Genomic DNA, 14,498 nt, shown 5'->3' with positions numbered 1-14,498 from the left:
ACTGCGCATTCCTGAACCCGTAACTAAGTGTTTGCACGTATTTCACTGTCCATCATCTGGTCATCTGCCAACGGATTCTTGTATTCTTTTAAGCGTACAGGGTCGTGTACTGTACACTAGGATTTGTGACAACACTTAAAGCGTCAGTATAGTTGGGCTCGATACCGACACCTCAAACTTGCTAGATCACGAGCCTGGTGCCTCAACCAGTTCGCCCACCATGCACGCACACGCTGTTACCATAAATGTGTTCATGCTGAATCCCTTTAAATAGAAGAATGAATTTAGTTATAATTAGATGTATTAATTGCATGTGGAGAAACAGTAATGTATGGCATTATGTATAGGAGAATGTCCGAAACCTCGCTATTATTTTCGCACGTGAAGCTTGTTCGAGGCCGTTCACGAGCCAAACTAATGGAGGACTGTTCTAGCTGTACATGGCCATGACCAAAAGTGTCGTTCAAACACGCAAATAAACGTGCTCAACTATGGGAGGGCGGTGGTTATATATTCACGTACATCATGACACGTACATCAGTGAACATCGTGGGACGCGGTAGGCCTATGCAGTATGAGTGATTCCGACATCGACGTGTTTGTTACACAACACCGTTTCACAGACACTTTTGAGGTTGACGTTAATTCAGATTTTGAGATGTTATTAAATTCTGATTGTAATTATAATGCACTTCCTAACTTTGACGTGGGAAAATGTGAACTGGTTGATCTTGAAGCTTTTTCTTCTGGTTCTGATACTGATTTGTACAAAGCAAGCCAAGAGATTGAATCCAACCTTTTTAATATGTTGCCCTGTAACCCTCCCCCGCAAGTGACGTGAAAGGAACCCCCGACACCTGAAACTCCAGAACATAGCGTAGATTTTAATTCAGCAAGGTTTGGCCAGCCAGCATCAGATTTTGACATTAAGAAATTGTGCGACTCAGCATATTCATCGAATACTGAAAGCAAGAGTAAGTGGGCACTTCGTTTGTATCAAGTGTGGGTGAGAGAACGGCGTAAGAGGGGTAGGAGAGAGGATATGGATTTAAACCCTGGCATTATGCCACTGGCTCAGAAGGAATTTGAACTAAATAAAACTTGATGTTTTTCATAGCTGAGGTCAGAAATCAGAAGGGCGAGGAATATCGTGGAAATACGCTTTACGAAATTGTCTCTTCTCTTTCTCAGAAGAAATGGACGCATTTAAACCTTTTCGAGTCTTACTTCTTTCAGGGATTAAGGTCTTTGTTAGATGCAAGAATGAAGTCGCTGGCTAGACACGGAATTGGAATAGAGAAAAGACAGGCTGAAGTGATCAGTGTAGATAAGGAGGACGTGTTGTGGGAGAAGGAGATCTTAGGGGAGCACAGTCCGCAACAGCTATTAGATACAGTGATGTACCTCATTGGCCTCAATTGTGCTCCTAGAGAAGGCGATGAGCATAGGTATCTCAGAACGAGTCCAAACTCACAGTTCGAAATAACAGTAGGTGTAGATGGGTCAAAACGTCTCAGATACATGGAGGATGTATCGAAAACCAAAAGAGGTGGCTTAAAACATCGAAAGTGTCAAAGAAAATGTGTCTACGTCTCCCAGAATTTAGTGCCTTGTCCAGCTTTATGAAAAATACGTGTCACTCATGTGAGTTATCAATGGATTTGGCAGGAAAATATGCTTCCTGATATATCTTCATAGTTTGTATAGACGTCGGAGTCTTATGAGCTACGCGCAGAATTAGTTTCATCTGCTCTACCTTTTACAAACCAAATGGGTTTAGTCATTGCCGTATACAGCGCATGCTTCTCGTAAAACTCTTTCTGCTCCAGTCCATCTTATCCTTGTTTGCTAGTAAGAAGCGACTAACGGGTCGAGTGTTCAGGTTCGCTGACTTGTTTGACGCACATAATCGTATATTAATTCCAATTGCTCATGTTACTGATCACTTGTTTGTCCAGACTCGATTATTCACAGACCGCCGCCATGACGCTACAATATTGTTGAGTCCGACGTAAAAGTAGACTCACTCACTAACGCATAATTAAAATGAGATGCTTAAATCTATGCAAGGGACAGTATCATTAATCACTTTAACTATACTATGTTTCACTCTTTGGAGACCCGTGAAGGTCCCGGGGTAGAATAAGCCTTCAGAAACCCATGCTTGCGATAAAGGGCGACTCAGCTTGTCGTAAGAGACTAACGGGATCGGATGGTCCGGCTCGCTGACTTGGTTGGCACATGTCATCGGTTCCCAATTGCGCAGATCGATACTCATGTTGTTGATCACTGGATTGTCTGGTCCAGACTCGATTATTTACAGACCGCCGCCATATAGCTGGAATATTGCTGAGTGCGGCGTAAAACTAAACTCCCTCCCTTCACACTTTGGAAACGTGTGTTTATGGTAATTACATTTGAAAATTGATCCTATTTTAAGACCTAAAGACGGAAAGTGCACCGCATTTTACTTGAGGCCTCTGAAATTTATTCGAAGAGATGCGTGGTATGCAGATATTCCGGTTAGGTTGCACCCTTTGAGAGGCACTGTCGGACGACTGTGTAAAATGGCAGGATTTGGTGGATTTTATTCAAATCATTCACTGAGGGCGACTACAGTAACACGTCTCTATGATTCTGGCCTAGACAAGCAGCTGATAGCTGAGAGGACAGGACACAAGTCTCTGGCAATCTGAAGCTACAAGGCATGGCTAGCTGATACATTTGAATGTTGTTTGTATTGTTTGCTTTTCCGAAATATAAAGAATGAAAATCGTTCAGTGTGCGCATAAGAAAAATCTCAAGGGAACTATTTCCATAACCTATAATTCATTCCTTTATTGTAGAGGACCTCAGCAGAGATGGAAGCCCGCGTAGATGGTGTCATTCAGAGGAAGTCCAGTAAAAGTACATGCGCGGCTCTATCGACAGTCAGCAAGCCTACTGAGACAGACACGGCACCGTCACCAACAGCCGCACCAGTTTTGACCACCACCAACAAGAGTGATGACGGCACTGCTTCGGAAAAGGAACGTGATTTGAAACTTGTTCTGAGGGACGGTGTTGTCTTGTCGCTGACATTCTGAGTTGAGAATAAACGTTATACCGGCCATGACATAATCTATTGTTATTTATTAAGACAGTTGAGAACATAAAACGCATTCCCTGGTGTAAGGTCGTCCGGGAATTTGTCACAACATAATTTTGTGCAAATCCTGCTGTATTATGGGAGGGTCATGGCTCTTCTTGAACTATGGGAGTGTAATCATTCTAGGAAAACTATGGGACGATTTGATATTTATACTCCAACTATTGGAGAGTCAGCAAAATGATTACATCTATTCAAATGTCAAGAACGTTCACGTAACTTTGTTTTAAGTATGACAATTAGAGAAGCATGAACTGTCCTTGTTATGTCTGTCAACGCTATCGGCATTCAAATCATGTTGCAATTTAACGGAGAATGGATAACTTGACATAGTCTTGGTGTATTAAAAGAAACAGTTTTCTGCTCAACGTTCTGTTTTTTTTCAATCAGGTAAGTATCATCTGGCATATGTCGTCGTTTTACATGTAACTTTTTGCAGTTATGAAATTCACCTGAGGTTATATAAAGGTGATAAATAAATGCTCTGACAGTAATGAGTTTTGACTTCGATATAGGTACCACTTGCAGAATACCACTAGGTCCTTCTGTCGATCTGCACTAGTCACCACTGGATACTTATGGTTGCCAATATGAGGACGCATGATATACGTATTCTGGATTCCATAAAGTCAACAGTGAGAGCTACAAGATACATTTCACACTGGCGGTAAGTACTAACAATTTGACCTCTTCCGTTACATCCACCTAAAATGGTCCAACTTACAGCGTGACATAAGTATATCTGTGAGCGTTCCTGCCTCCCTGTACACTGCCGTTCTATACACAATATGGTATGTACCTGTCACAATGACATAACGGCCATTATCTTTGTTGGGTAATGCTGGTCAGGCTGAAGACGTCGGTAGTTAACTTTTCCACGATGGATTGCGAGTGAAGTCGACATTTAATTGCAAGTGAAGCCTCAATTCGACAAGACGGACCCAACAGTACCCGATACTCACGACTACGCCAATGTCACTCGTCAATTATTCGTCAACTATTTGTGATGACTATAGTCGTCAGGCAACTTTTCTTAGGTTTATTACATTTAATAGGTGTCCACTTACCTAATATTCTTTCTATTTGCCAGACTAATCATCTAATCTAATCAATCAAAATTAATATAGTGCCGTGATTCCGCAGAGGAGTACCTCTTTACTCATATGCGTTGTACATGCATATTATAAAAAACCCAGATACACAGTTTTGCTGTTGGGCTTAATAGATGCCTCGGACATTTGCCATATCTGTACCAGGCTATGTTCTTGGGAACAGTCTGTAGAACACAACCAATACGTGGACAGGGCACAAATCACATTACGTTTAGGGGCATGTCATGTCCAGTTCCTGGTATTTTGCCCACAGCAATCATTTATGTGTTTTATACAAAAATATATATCATCGTAAATGTACTGAATGTGAAACGCTACTGTGTCTACATTATGCATACCTTTCAAAATATATATATTACAGGGAGTTCATGAAAAAAAACGATATCCTGGGGATGCATGCTGGACACAAAAAGAAGTGCCCTGTAGCCTACAGGCGGATGGAAGTAGCTGTGGCGTATTTGTTCTTATGGTAAAGTGGTTCCTAAAAACAATAAATACAAAAACAAAAAAGAGCTGCAATACAGAAATCGGCTGTAATAAAAACACTCTTGACACATCCATTGAGAAGTCTATCTACAATTCAGTACACATTTAATGAACAGAGTAATATCTTATGTGAAGTGGGCAAACTAAAATGAGTGGAGTCTTGAAACACACCTTGCTTATTTGTCAGTATGCTTCAGAATGCTGTGACGGTACTCATTGGCATGTCGTGTTGTGTATTCCGACAGTGTCACTGCGAGTACTTCAGGGGAATTGCAGCCGCTACATTTGTGGAGAAAATGAAGGACAATCGAGACACTCTTTGCGACCTACCATTTTGTAGTGATCCCCCCGAAAGGCAAAAGAAACATCAGTGGGTCTTCTGCGGTGGTTGTGGCCGTTGGTGCCATTTCGTTTGTGCTGGAATTGAAGAGCAACTGAAAGGCCGATACATGTGTCCACTTTGCTCTATAGTATGAACCCCGTCTTGTTTACATTCGTCACTGGTGAATGACTGGATGTTTTATATGCAATGTGTGACTGCAGAAGATTTGTCACTCAGAACGTAGACATACATGTAGTTCTATTATTATTTGGTGCTGGTGCTATTTAAGTGATAACCCTACTGTATGTGATGGTTTTCAAACGCACATCGTGGGCTATATTGTCGCAAATTTTGTTATATCGCGACGCGTTTGCAGACCCTGAAATATGCGAAGGTGTAAACAACGATATACCTTTGCAAATGTTCAAATACAGTAGGGATATCACTGAAATCACACCGTAAACACGTCATGAATCTTATATGACTGGAAATCATTTCACTGTCATTTCACCTGTTTGATATTCTAGCTATGTGAGCGACATTCCACCATTGTGATATTCCACTTGTATGAGTGTCATTGCACCTGTATCGGTGCTGTCCCACTTGCATGAGTGTCATTCCACCTGATATTCCACCAGCACGAGCATTCTACCAGTATGAGTGTCGCACCTATATAAGTGTTGTCCCACCTGCATGAGCATCATTCCACTTATATGGGTCTTGTCCTACCTATGTCGGTGTTGTCACACCTGTATGAGTGTTGTTCTACCTGCATGGGTGTTTTTCCAGCTGCACAGGGGTTGTCCCACCTATATGAGTGTCATTCCGCATATATGTTTGTTGTCCCACCTGTACTGTATTCGTGTCTTCTATTATAATATTGTCATATTGCATAAGTGTATTCCATGACATGTTAAGACTTATTTGGACTAAAATATGTCACATACTTGTCATTCTGTGTTATAGAGTTTCTCTCTTAATACACACATGCACCCGCTGCGTTGTAGAGTTTATCTCCTAATACACACAGGTACCCGCTGCCTTGAAGATTTTATATCCTGAGACTCACGGGTACCCGCTTCCTTGGGTGGTATATATCCTAACACGCAGATACCCGCATCCTTGTAGACTTAACTCCTCATACACACATGTACCTGTTGCGTTGTAGGTTTATCTCCTAATACACACAAGTACCCGCTGCGTAGTAGAATTTGTCTCCTAATACACACTGATACCCGGTTGATGTAACCGTTGCCTTGGTTACTTATTTCTCCTAAAATAAACAGAGGCATCTGCGGTCTTGTAGAGTTTTATCGCCTGATACATTTAGAGATGTCAGCTGCCTAGTATGGTTTTATCTCTTAACACTCGCATTTACCCTGTGTTTGGTAGAGTTTTGTCCCCAAACACACTCAAAGGAAATTGCCTTGTAGATTTTTTTCTCCTAACACAGACATGGGACACGGTGCCTTTCTCCTAAGACATATATAGAGAAACTGTTTTCTAAAGTGTCACGTGCTTTTACAATATGTACATACATTAAATATATAAGCACTTGGGCTGTATGGCCAGAATATCACAGCTTTACAATAAAGTAAGAGAAAACAATCACATGGAAGTTATAACCACGTTGACGCACGCATGCACACAATAATGCTCTTCCTCACTCATACACTCTCCCATGCATACACGCAATCAATCATTTACACAGATTAGCAATCGGATAATCACACGCTCACATACACAATCACAAGCTTATTGTGGTTTCAGGGTGGTTTATTCCTTATTACATATTCATTAATTAATTACTTAGTTCCCACCAGGTGTGTACTTTGTCATCTGACATATACAGGGGTAACCGCTGCTTTTTAGCATTTCATCTCCAAACATATGTAACTGCTGACCAGCTGCCTTGCAGAGCTTATATTGCCTTTCTATAAGGGAAAATACCACATTTAATACTTACGGAAAATAAATCTTTTGTTGCAGATATCGTATTGTTTGTTACAGATATGCTGAATATATGAGCATGTACAAATATGTTGAAAATAACACTTGTACGAATATTGAATGAACTTAGTTTGTGTTAGATTTTATTTATAAATTTAAAAAATCGCAGCACAAAATATATCTGCATGCAAGATTAGTAATAATTAAATTCATTTCACAAAGTCTTATAAAAAGCCCCGAAAATATATCTACACAGCATTTGTACCATAACTTCAAATTTTAGACAGAAATTTGAGTCGACACTGGTAGTGACGCAAAAAAACTTCAGTATCAATTATTATGCTACCATATATTAAATTAGTTAATTGCAGGGTGAATGGCACCATTATATAAAAGGACCGTCGTGCATATAACAGACTTATATACACGACATTGTCTTGTCGTGTATATAAGAGCATTATATACACGATGTCGTGTATATAGCCACAGCCGACGGAAGCGGAATAGAGTGGTGAAAACTGACAGCGCATGACGATTGGTAAAATGTAACACAACATATGATTGGTTAGATCTATGGAGTAGCCAATCATATCGCTTGTGACTATTCCATTGATCGTGGAAGCGTAAGAGAGAGACACGTTTGTCAACAACACGTCTTTCGTAATTTGATTTAATTGAATCTTTTCTGAGTGTCACAGTACTCTGTGCAAAGATATTCTGTCTGCTATAAGCCATGGAGGGAAGATATAACATGCGCAGTCCAGGTTTGTTGATTTGGGATCACAGCTATACAACACAGGCTCTTAGATTTGGCCGATGTGACGTAAATATTAACTCACTTAATATAACTTAGATTTGGTATTCGATGCCCGTCTTACTAAAATACAGTGACGGGCACCTGTCGTGTTCATTCTGAGATCAGTTAGTTTCGATTTTGTAGTATTTTTACAGATGCCATTGCGATTTGTCACTTAGTTGAGTTTTTGTCGCCTAGTTAAAGGTCACATGCAACCAAAAAATCAAACATAAGTAAAACACAGTTATCACTTATTGATGATACAAAAAAATGCATGTCTGATTAAGAAAAAACAAATATGCAAAATTTTAAGCTTATAATCGCAAATCAAAAGTGCTATAGTTTATTCTTGAGTCAACCTCCTTCGAAACGAAGCAGCTGCGGTACTGAATCAGAGCCAGTGGATGTCAGTCTGAGTAAACTTAGTCTCAGAGTATTTCGTTACACTCCACCACTGAGTCTAACAAAACTGGAGCACCTTTAGAATTCAGCACCACAATTTCTTGTGAGGACGTTCTCAGCCGTAGGTCACATGTCAGTGAGACAGGCAACCAGTTTGTGAGAACACGTCGGACGCGAACCCGCGACCTTCGGATTGTTAGCCCGACACCTAACCGACTGAGCTACGTCCACATTGTTGCACAATGTGCAAATTTAGCTAGTCATTCCTGTGACGTCACGGAAATGCACGGAAAGAGTCGAATAGGTTGCAGACAGTTACGAAGGTTACGGGTAGACTTGGTGCCTCGTGCTCTCAATCTACTGATGGTTGCCGAATGGTCCCGATATCATTTGGCACAATCGTCCTATTCCGTAATCTACAAGATACCATGCTGTGTTGAATGAGCCAATATGATTCGAACTGAAAACGGTTGTTGCCGTCCGACGTTAGACGTTGATTTCACGGTGCATGCATCAATGGCGGGTTTGTAGAAAATCATTGTGTGTTTTCGTGACAGAAAAAAGTTGTAGGGAACCCAGTAAGGATAATGTGGATCGCGCTAAGGAATGTGTGAGACATGGGCATGTTTGGTGACAACACAAGGGTGAGTTAGACTTCGAATCATTATTGAAAATATGTAGATCTAGAGGTGAAAGTTGCTGGAGGCCGATTTCCATCAGCCCGAAATTTTCAACATTAAACCATTTCATCGTTTATTTAACTTTTGACATTTTTGGTCTCCTGTTTTTTCTTTGTGAACAGAGTATTAAAAATGGAAAAGGTAAACAACTGGTACTCACACATTTACCTACTATATTGGATTAGGTCCCTTACCCTAGCCCTAAACCCTAAACCTCACCCTAACCCTAACCCTTGGAATAATCCTAATAAATTGAATATGCTCGCCGAACCTGCACGAAAATGGGTGACGTATTCAGTGTAATGAATTCTTACCGCTTCGAAAAATAAATATTTCCTTGTAATGGTGTAAATTTCTGAATGACAAAGATACGTATGTATATTAGTTTACAGTTAAAATTACTTTGATCCAAATAGTTACGTTTGAAAGCGAAATATATAATATTTAGATTATTTTAATTGACCAAAACTGCGAATAATAAAAGATGGCGCAATGTGACCAATGTAAGCCATTCTCACTAAATTTAAAAATGAAAAACATATAAATACACAAAATATAACACCTCAGCACCTCTTAATACAAAGAAATATGAGCATATTAGTCAAGAAAGAAAAAATATTTAAAACTGGTGCTTGTGAAAAATTGCACATCCGCCGGGAACTACTACTAGAAACTCACAACATCATTGGGTTTCTGTAATGACATGACTGGTAGAGATGAAACATCAGTGAGTGGAGCTTATATGCACTCGCTGAGCTTGACGACCTTGTTGCTATGCCAGCATCATAGGGCATTGTTTCAAGAACATGCTTTTGAACAAAATCACATGCAATTACGTAAAATAGTATTATGACATGTTTTTAAAGTTTGTGGTGCTGTATTCTAAAGGTAGGCCACAAAACCTAGTAGAATATCGCGTCAGGTAACCTTTGAGTGACCAATGACGTCAAATCAAACGCAAGATGTTTGAATAGATTTAGCCAATCAGACAACGGCTACTATTTAGGGATCAGAGGGACTTTCAAAATATTCAGGTCAATGATACAGATCTCTCCAGAAACAAAACTCCACATATAACACAGTTATTTGACCTGCAGTATATACGCTTTGGGGTTTCTGTTGACATGGTTACCATTAGCTAATATTTCCGCAAGATAACATTTCGTTGATTATTGCCAAAAACACTATTTTCACCGTTGTCATGGTTGTACGTACGTCATGTGCATCACCTGCAAGCGAGAGTATGCTAAATAGCATTCGGAATCGTTTGGGTACGAAACCTTTTTGAGACAAAAAGTTCAAAAGGTATGTGCGAATGTGCACTTTCGCGATTTGGTAAGCTGTGTTCTGATTGGTCAGTCTCAAAGGTTACCTGACGTGGCCTCCCATAAGGTTTTGTTAGGTTCAGTAGTGGAGTGGAACGAAAAGTACTGAGGATAGATTTACTTAGACTGAGGTGGATGTGCACCCAAGTGTAACGCAACCATGTCATTGGCCACTGGTTCATTTGCCGATACGCTTAGCCAGCTCTTTGATTATGGCATATAAGCCCGTTAGGTGTTAATTACATGACATGTGGTTAGTGATTAAAGTTGTGCATTGCGTATTGTCAAACATGTATCATAAGTGTCAGTAAACAGACTTTGAGGTTCCTCTTAGACAATCTGCTTATCACAGTCAACATGTGTTTTTTTTTTTTTTATGTAATGAGTAGATTATTTACATGTTTGTGTATACAACCAAGAGTAGACTACTGCTCACGACTTCATATTCCAGGCAGGCATACTGTTTCAAGCTCCGCGAACCTATTCACTGTGCATTCGTTATGAGCGCAGCACAGCACAGCACAGCATAGCTGTTGAAACCACTCCGATTTCACAGGCTCTTTTTCTTCATGTATTTTTTTTCACTTTAAAGGTTGAATTGGCATTTTTGATGATTTGTTTCGGTAAGTGCATGCCAAAAGGTATCAGAATCTGCAAAGTTGTGTTTTACGTTGCATGTGACCTTTAAGTTTATTGCAGAGTGGCAAATACTGGAAAATGATGTGTCAATCGTGTGCGTGCATGCACTTGTGCATGTAAAACTGTCAAGGAGCATGATGTTTGGCTGTCATTAGGACTCCACCTATCAGTTGATTTTTGCTCTAGTCTCCATATGTCCTTATTTGAATTTGCTGTTAATATTTTAGATGCATCAGCAGATGTAGCATTTACAACTAGCAGGATGAATCACACTAAAAATGTGAAATGCCCTCCATCTGTATCCCAACATGTTTTTATCGCCCTGGCATGTAATGCAGGGGGATATAGTCAACGCCTCGTCTGTCTGTCTGTCTGTCTGTCTGTCCATCCATCCGTAATCACATTGTTTCCGGAGCATAACTCAGAAACCGTTCAATATCATTAGACCAAACATGATAGATATAGTAATCTCAACCTATGGTTGTGCCTTTTGCTATTTACAGATGTTTGGCATTTATATTTCTTTTGTTTTTCCATGGAACATTTTGGTGTTAGTCTTATGGTGGGGTGGGCTTCGTTTCCGGAACATAACTCAAAAACCATTCAATAATTTTCTGCAAAACTTGATAGATATATCAATCGGAACCTAATGGTGCCTTTTGGTATTTACAGGTTTTGTAGTTCATTATTTTCTCGGTTTCCATGGAAACATTTTGGACCTAGTCTGAAAAGTGAGTAGTGTGTTTCGTTTCCAGAGCAGAACTCAAACACTTCTTAATATCTGTCAGTACAACTTGGCATATATGTGTGGCAGACCCCAAAGTGGTGCCTTTTGGTTATTAAAGATTTTTGTGATGTATTATTTTCTCAGTTTCCATGGAAACGTTTCGGATGTAGTCTCAAAATGGAGGGATGGGCTTCGTTCCCAGAGCACAACTCGAAAACCATTTCATATCTTTCAACAGATCTTGGCAGATACATGAGACAGATCTTGAAATTGTGACTTTGCTGATTACAGATATATGGCATTTATATTTTTCATGAATAACATGGAAACAGTTCAAACTTGGTCTAAAAAACCAATGAGTAACTGTGAGATGATTTGTCCTTTCAAACGTGGGGACCGGGGGGATACGTCATCTTCTGATGACTCTTGTTCATGATGTAAGACAAAGACCTAATTTCTTTTTATGGTAATGTCATGAAAGTGTGCTTATTATGCTTGTCTCCCTCTTTTGGTATCTGAACATAGTGAAACACTTGAATCCCTTGAAGTAAAATCAACACTCACCCATCTGTAGCCTCCCTTTAGCCCATGCATTGACTATCCATCCCCCTAGAGGACAGATGTGACTGCACCTGGATCCCTATATGGCACCATATCCTTTTTCTTTTTAACCTTATATCATCTAAATTACAGCTGTATCTGGTTTTTTGTCTGTATATTTACATTATGTAGCAGAATTATTATCAAATTGTACATATTTTGTACGTAGTTTGTCGTGTATTGTGTGTTTGGTAACATTTATTGAAACTTACTTGGGTCGTATATACCAGTTGTCTGCAATTGATCTGTATTGTATATTGTCCTTCTTGCAGTACAGTTTTCTCTTTCAGCTCCTGTTGTATCCTATGAAAAAAACCCAACAAAGCTTAACTATTACAGAGTTCAACAGTTGTGTTTTTGCTGTTCTAAGGCATGCAAGGGATCATATTAGAAGGCATAGCCGAGTCATGTCCGGTAAAAACACTTTAAGCGCTAGTAATCATGTGTTAACTGCTGCTGATATTCATCATTTTAGTGAGGATCACCTAGCATCTCCAGGGGACAGTCGTGTGCTACAGTGGCAGGCTCTGTCTCCACTCAGAAGAGATTGTCACCCACCAAACTGTCGTCATCCCTAGCCCATCATCTATGGGGAAGAAGGAAGACAACAGCCCAAAAGACTTCGTCAAGCTCCTGTTGTGGTTCATCACAGAAGTTTTGGTTCATCACTGAAGTCGAAGTCATTCTCTTCCTGACGGAGGTTACAGTCTTCAGTCACAGATCTAAGCCACCCACAACTACTAGTGCAACAACTACAGTTTCAACACTTGCAACAGAACTTGGTTCCAGACCTACAGCCACCCCAGACTTTGCATGCAAAAACCTTTACCAGTGTCAACTCCCCTTCATCACAGTCAGGATTCATCGCAGAACTTCGACATGGTCCTGTTTATCTACACTTCTCTGAGAAGATGGTGGAGCAATGCTTTGTCAAAGAGAAGGCTTGCAGATTCTTCAATTTCGATGGGAGTGGCCCTGCACTGCAGTGCTACAGCTACTGTATTTTCGATGTTGTGGGTGGATGGTCCGGGATTCCACCAAGACAACATAAGTCTGCCATAGGTTTAATCCATCATGATGTCATTTTTTGGGGGGGATATGCTATTCACCCAACAAACATCATAGCAGACATGATTAGTCATCATTGTCGGACATGGAGCATCGACACAACCCTGCACACTGGGACTGGGGTTGTCATCAAGACTACTCATCACGAGACTCTTCGAGGGAATTTATCAAGATCGTTCACCTACATGCAGGCCTGTGCAAACAGATTCCTTTCATCAGGCTTCATTCAGCACACATGATCTCTTGAAGAGGTGGACCTGCACGAATGTTCACATTCATTAGCTGTCTCAACTATTAGAAGCCTGAAAGATTCCCTGACTGCAGCAAGTTTTACATATGCAGGTTCCATGAAAGCAAAGCAAGTATGATCATCAAGGGAGGTTCTACGAAATTACAGCTTCAGGAAGGTGTAAACTGCTCCTTAGTGTTCCCAGAACTTTTCCATTATATCATGTCAAGCTTCGCCACACATCGTAGAACTGTGTCTCGGACATGTTCATGAAACATGTTACTACGTACGGACAGGCCGTAGAGTGACTTTACGTACAAGGCTAAGTGTTGATGGAAAAATCAGTGACTGCACAAGATTCCACAATGATCATTTGACTGCAACACCAGTGACATCATTTTTCTGGAATCTGATTCGTCCATTGCTGACAATGCCCTGCCCATAACTCTGTCAGTGTCACAGTATATTTATCAGGAAGTCATCTACAGATGTAAACCATCCTTTCAGCATGGGAAAGGCTTCATTTACAATCCACATAGCAGTGTACAGCATTGTTTGACTATCTTCATGGGTCATAGAGGTCTTCTGTCAGCAGATTTAAGGTTATTTGTCTGCGACTTTGAGCAACAAGCATCACACTGTCTCGGCTCGTGGTAGCCATACATAATGGCGAACCTCATATATAAACGCATTCAACACGGGTGTTCAAAGATGGATAGCTATAAAAATGAAACAGAAACTAAAAACAAAACTCACCGAGACGGGTGTTCCTTCCAGTGACGCCATGTTTAGATGTGTGAGTTTCAGAGCGCGACCAACAAATCACGGAATGGAACCGAGAAATCTCCGAAGATGGCCCAGTGCGTTTCAAGTACTACTGACATTCCTTCCGAGGGGCGTTGTGTTTATGTTATTACCGCAAATCCACAGTGCTGTTTTCATGTTCCCATTGGGAGTTACAGGACATGAAACAAAGACAATCTAGGAAGTGGCATGGTCCACCACCAATTCCGT

At 40.5% G+C, this 14,498-nt stretch overlaps 2 protein-coding genes and 1 pseudogene across 2 annotated transcripts in view; 2 read left to right on the top strand and 1 right to left on the bottom strand.

Annotated features, from left to right (window-relative positions):
- LOC137286634 (uncharacterized) overlaps positions 1-14,498 on the bottom strand; it is a 95,834-nt gene that overhangs the window by 30,879 nt on the left and 50,457 nt on the right. The gene's annotated exons all lie outside the window — the stretch shown is intronic.
- Positions 575-3,104, top strand: LOC137287778 (uncharacterized protein KIAA1958-like; annotated as a pseudogene).
- The window catches only part of LOC137287167 (ubiquitin-conjugating enzyme E2 J1-like), a 28,743-nt gene continuing 21,856 nt past the window's right edge, over positions 7,612-14,498 (top strand). The window contains exon 1 of the mRNA XM_067819333.1: positions 7,612-7,782. Coding sequence (XP_067675434.1) covers positions 7,752-7,782 — 31 coding nt within the window. The 5' untranslated portion in view covers positions 7,612-7,751. The remainder of the gene's footprint in view (positions 7,783-14,498) is intronic.

Source organism: Haliotis asinina, chromosome 6 (genome assembly GCF_037392515.1).
Source record: "Haliotis asinina isolate JCU_RB_2024 chromosome 6, JCU_Hal_asi_v2, whole genome shotgun sequence".
NCBI lineage: Eukaryota > Metazoa > Mollusca > Gastropoda > Lepetellida > Haliotidae > Haliotis > Haliotis asinina.
This window is presented reverse-complemented; position numbering and strand designations above follow the sequence as displayed.